At 45.7% G+C, this 5,859-nt stretch overlaps 1 protein-coding gene across 2 annotated transcripts; it reads left to right on the forward strand.

Moving 5' to 3' along the window:
- The first annotated feature begins 527 nt into the window (after positions 1-527).
- Positions 528-3,554, forward strand: LOC135387109 (uncharacterized). 2 transcript variants are annotated; one of them, XM_064616494.1, is made up of 2 exons: positions 528-3,262; positions 3,320-3,554. In XM_064616494.1, the coding sequence occupies exons 1-2, from the start codon at positions 733-735 to the stop codon at positions 3,340-3,342; spliced, it is 2,553 nt and encodes an 850-aa protein (XP_064472564.1). In that variant the 5' UTR covers positions 528-732; the 3' UTR covers positions 3,343-3,554. The 2 variants fall into 2 exon arrangements, with proteins under 2 accessions (XP_064472564.1, XP_064472565.1); XM_064616495.1 differs by having other exon boundaries at positions 3,323-3,554.
- Positions 3,555-5,859: the final 2,305 nt, after the last annotated feature.

Below are 5,859 nucleotides of genomic sequence, written 5' to 3' on the forward strand. Positions count from 1 at the left end.
CCACCTCCACAATATAATTGCTATTTTGCGAGCACAAAGAATACCCTTTAGGTTTTGCATTTGTTCTGACGTTCTAATGATGAAAGAAAATCGAGGGGATGTAACCACACACTTAGCTCATTTTATGGCGCTTGCTCGCGAAGTCCACAGCGACGGAGCTATCGCAAATACTTTGATGGATGTGATTCAGGAGTCCACCGGGCGCATTGAAAATTACCAGCGCGAGGGTAGTGGGTTTGTATCCACTGACGTCCAAAAAGTTCAAATGTGTATTTCCGCTGTGAAAACTAAAAAGTTTGGATGCGAGGGGGTACTTCCCACAAATTTGGCTAAACGCAGGAACGTGTTAACGAATATCCATTTACCAGCACTCAAGGAGGGTGAATGTTTTAAATACAATACACTCGCTCTCCTGCATCCACAGGAAAGGAATTCGTGGAAAAAATGTGAAAATTATGCAGCAGATTACTGGTGGCCGACTCGCTTCCCTGTTTCATTCTCTGATCTGGACGAGTTCGAAAGAAAAATAGGATATCTGTGTACGTGTACGCGTACGTCGATCAGGGAGTGCACGTGTCACGACCCCCAAAACTGGAAAGCGAAAAGAAAATTCACTTATTGGAGGTTGACGAGCATTTTTTCGGAATTAAGTCCCTCGAGCGTTTGTTGACGAGAAAGAACACGCGTTTCGTATGCGAACGTTGCACTCGCTCTTTTAATGAGGAAAAGAGCATGGCGAAACATCGACGCCTTTGCGCGGACGTGAACGAAATCCTATTAGAATTTTGTGAACCCGGAGAAAATTTTGTAGAATTTACTAAAATACAGTACATGCAGCAGTACAACTACGTCGTTGCGTTGGACACGGAGAGTGTACTCGCACCCAGTGGTGTTGGCATGCAACGTCACATTACCTCTAGCTTCTGTGCTGTGCTTGTGCGCACCCACGACTCAAAGGTGATGCGCATCAGGACGCACCATGGAGAAGATGCTGCGAGGCAGTGCGTGAGAGCATTGATGGAAATGCGGGATGAGATGATCGCTCTGAACGCTTGCCCCGCCGCAATGGTGCTGAATGATGAGCAATGCGCTGAGCACAGAGCTGCTACCCACTGTGCGTACTGTAAACAGGAGTTTACCGAAGATCTACCCCGTGTCCGGCATCACGACCATTCAAAGCATTGTAGTGCGGACGAGACAAATTATATCGCGACATTGTGTAACCCCTGTAACGTCGCGTGCACGACAAGGGAAAAATTGCCAATCATGGTACACAATTTGTCCTACGATTTGGCCGGGCTGCTGCGGGAATTTCACGTTCTCGGGTGGAAGCGACCTCCCTTCATTGTGGCCAGCTCCATGGAAAAAATTCGTTCTTTCGAAATTGGCACCTTCCTGTTTAGAGATACCATGCAATATCTAAATTCGTCGCTGGGGGAGCTCGTGGAAACCGTCAAATCCATGGGTGGTGCAGAGGCATTCCAATGTTTGAAGCAGGCATTTGGAAACGACTACGAAATTTTACTTCGTAAAGGTGTATTCCCGTACAGCCATGTCAGTTCTTTTGCAGTGTATGATGAATTGGCCTTGCCAGAAAAATCCTCCTTTCGAAACGATCTCACGGGGGAGGATATAAGTGAAGAGGACTACCAGTATGCGCTGCTCGTATTTGAACATTTTGGATGCTCAAATTTGAGAGATTATAATGCACTGTACTTGAAAACGGATGCCCTACTACATGCGGACGTGATGCAGCACTTCCGACGTCTGTGCTACAGCGCGCGTGGATTGGAATTGCTTCATTGTGTTTCTCTGGCATCCTATTCGTGGCAATGCGCTCTAAATTACACGCAGGCAAAATTGGAGTTAATCATCGATGAGGACATGTACAGAACCATCGAATCGGGCGTTAGAGGCGGGCTCTGTCAGGCGAGCAGGCGTCATTTGCGGGCTAACAACCCTCTGTGTAGTGGCTATGATCCCGATAAAGAGGAGGTGTACATATCATACATAGATTGCAACAATCTTTACGGATTCAGTATGATAAAGCACCTCCCCATTGGTGATTTCGAATGGCTCGAGGATTTTAGCTCCGTGGATTTTATGCGTCACCCCACTGATTCAGACGTTGGCTACGTGTATGTATGTGACTTGGAGTATCCAAAATCTATCCACGCACTGACACGGTACTTTCCCCTGGCTCCTGAGAAGGCAGTCGTCCCAAAGGAATGGCTCTCGCCATTCCAGCGAGGGCTTCTCGAAGAATTAATGTATCAGCCTGCTAACAGCAAAAAGCTGTTGCTTACGTGCAAGGACAAAGTCGAGTACGTCGTTCATTACGCGCTGCTCGCACTCTATTGTAGATTAGGCATGAGGGTGACAAAAATTCACAGAATTCTAAAATTTCGCCAGGCGCCATTCCTGCGTCCCTACATCGAGGACAATGTTGCCAGACGTGTTGCCTCGGGCACGACATTCGAAAAAAACTTCTACAAACTCTCAAATAATGCAGTCTTTGGGAGAACACTTCTGAATAAATTTAACATGCGTGATATTCGAGTAGCCTTCGATGAGGAGACGGCGAGTCGGCTCGGGAGTCGGGCGGAATGCGTGAGGATGGAAATTTTGTCCCCGGATTGTGTCATGTACGAAATGCGCAAAAGAAAAGTGCGATGTGATTTCCCGCTCCAGATTGGGTTTACGATTTTGGAACTGAGTAAATTAACCATGTACTCATTCTACTATGAAACCTTGCTGAGTAAGCTCACTTGTCCGGTGATTACCTGTTACTTTGACACGGATTCTCTGATCCTCGGCCTGTTCTGCAAGGACTACGAAGATCAGTTACGAGCGATTGCCGACGACCACTTAGATTTGTCTTCCTTCGATCGGGATCATCCACTGTACAGTGAAAAGAATCGTGGAAGGCTTGGGGCATTCAAAAGCGAAACTGGTAGTGTACCTATTGAGGAAGTAGTTTGTTTGAAAGCTAAAATGTACTCCATCAAATTAGCTGGAGGAAGGCAAATTGCAAGAGCTAAAGGGGTCAAAAAGAATATTGTACGCAAGCACCTCCTCCATGAGACATACTGCAATACCTTGTTCAATCACATGAGCGTATCGAATGAACAAGTATCAATCGTTGGAAAGAAGCAGTGTATGTACACCATCAGAAATGTCAAAAGAAGTCTGATGGCATACGACGACAAGAGATACCTGTGCAATGACATCGACTCCTATCCTTATGGAAGCTATGAATATGGTAAGTTTAAGTGGGTGATATAACTAGTGAAGCTCATAATATTCTTTTTTGCTTCAGAAGATGTGCAGGAAGAGAATTAATGCTTCTGTCACATGCTGTTCTCTCCTGCGGTTTGCCTCTGGGTCATGGACAGAGAGGGATGAGTGCCTGGGTGATCCATATAGTACCTATGTGAAGAACACTATGGATGTTAGCGGAGATATACAGCGTGCATGGATGTGTCCCCAGGGAGAACTACAATATCTCCGAGACTGCCATGATGTACTCAATAAACATTGAAAACTATTTACCATGTTTTTGTGTGCCAACCATTGCTGAGAGTCGACGCAGGATAAAAAAGAATGCCGCCCCGGACCAATAAGCAATTTGGAGGGAATTGTGAGCTGGCCTAGAAATGAATGGGATTGACCCACGAGCGGTTGTCTATGTTGCAGCTGGAATTATGAAGCAATATGCAGTTGAAAGCGTGTGACCGAGTAACTAGAGAGTGGAAATGACAAATGAGTCTATCGAGCATGTATGACAGGAAGCCAACAAGCCAATCACTAGGTTTTAGAAATGGATGGAAGTGACCACCCCGGACCAATAGACAGGTGAGCGATTTGGAAGCCTATGAGCCGACTTAGAATTGAATAGAATAGATCATTTTGATGTCTACGAGCGAGTGAGCAGATGTTGTGGCAATTAATGGTAGCCAATCACATAGAAATTTGATGGATGAAGGGGTGGAGCTGTGACCAACCAACCAGAGGACTTAGAAGTGGTTTGACCTGGATTAGAATTGGGTGGTGGATTAGAAATTCCTAGAAATGGATTAGAAAAAAGAGCGATTTGGAAGTCTATGAGCCAACTTAGAATTGAATAGAATAGATAATTTTGGTGTCTATGAGCGAATGAACAAATGCGGCAATGAAGGGTAGCCAATCTCATAGAAATTGGATGGATCACCTGAAGTGGTGGAGCCTGGATTAAACCTGGCTTCACCTGGATTAGAAATGGGTGGTGGATTAGAAATTCCTAGAACTGGATTAGAAAAAGGATGTCGTTGTGGGACTCGAATCTATACTACTGACAACGGCAGCCTCATCACAACCCTGTACAAAGAGCCAACTGACAAACAACAATACCTTCACTTCAAGAGTCACCACCCGCGTCACTGTAAGGTTGGAATTCCTAATGGGCAGAGTGTAAGACTACGCAGAATTTCTTCAAACGACATAGATTACGCTGAGAAGCTTGACGAACTCTGCAGTACACTTGCCCAAAGGGACTATCCAGACTCCCTCCTAACCGAATTCCGTCGCAAGGCACTCACACTCGATCGAGACGAGGTTCTGGAAAACCGAAAAAATCCTGACGCGTGCAAAATAAGCTTCATCACAAGATATTCCTACGCACTTCCAAACATCAAAGCCATTCTACAGAAGCACGAGCCCCTCCTCCAAAGCAGTGACCGGCTTAGCAATATATTCACAAATCCCATACAGGTGACATACCGACGCGCAAAAAACCTGGCAGACTCCTTGGTCAATGCCAAAATCAGCAAAACGAGCACCCCGTACACGGGAACACGACCCTGCAACCTCCCGCGCTGCAAAACATGCAAGCACGTTCAACACGCTAACTCCATCAAAAGCACTGCGAGCAATTACACCCACCCCGTTAACCACGCATTCACATGCACAAGCTCCAATGTCATATACTGCATTGAATGCGGCGACTGCTCTATGCAATACATTGGTGAAACCGGCCAACAAATGAACAACCGCCTTACCGGACACAGAACCGACACGTCCAACAAACTCCCCAAAGCAGTCGCCGAACACTTTGACGTTCCTGGTCACAATTTTGACAACATTAAACTATATATTCTAGAAACCGGGTTTAGATCCACACGTGACAGACGTGATAGGGAGTCTGATCTCATATACAAGTTCAACGCTCTTCAGCCGTCCGGTATCAACAAATAACAAGGCACCCTAGAAACACTTCACAAATAAAATATGCTTTTCCCTTCTACCTCCATTATCATCTGTTATGTTCTGCATGGCCACTGCTTTCTTTATTGCATGTCACAACTTTGTATTACAAAAAAAAAAAAAACCCTTCGCTCGTTTTGGAATCCTCACCACGTAACCACTAACCTCCTTATCTTTCGCTATGCTTGCCAATTCTTGCCTGTTGTCCAGTTTCGTCCACGTGTTCGTGAACCTTCCATTTTTCTGTAACCGGTCTGTAGCCTAGATCACTACGTTCACATAATCCCCTCCACACTCTAACAAAGCAGCCATTCACTAAGGCCGTAGAAGCCCGTACGAACCCTTTCTTTCCTCCGGGCTGTTGACCCACAATTCGCATGAACCTTTAAACACGTCACACCTAACCCTTTAAATACCATGCCAACGATGAGGACGGTGTCCAGAAGAAGAACAGTCTCTGTTCGAAATATCGGTGGCTTCTGTCCTGAGGCAACTCCCTTCCTACATCTCTACCGGTTCGCTGGATTTCTACAGATCTACTTTTCATGTGACGGTTCGTCATACAGAAAGAGCTATGTACACATATTTACTATCGATGTACGCTACCCCTCAGTGATA

The sequence above is a fragment of the Ornithodoros turicata genome, chromosome 3, assembly GCF_037126465.1.
Source record: "Ornithodoros turicata isolate Travis chromosome 3, ASM3712646v1, whole genome shotgun sequence".
NCBI classification, from domain to species: Eukaryota; Metazoa; Arthropoda; class Arachnida; order Ixodida; family Argasidae; genus Ornithodoros; species Ornithodoros turicata.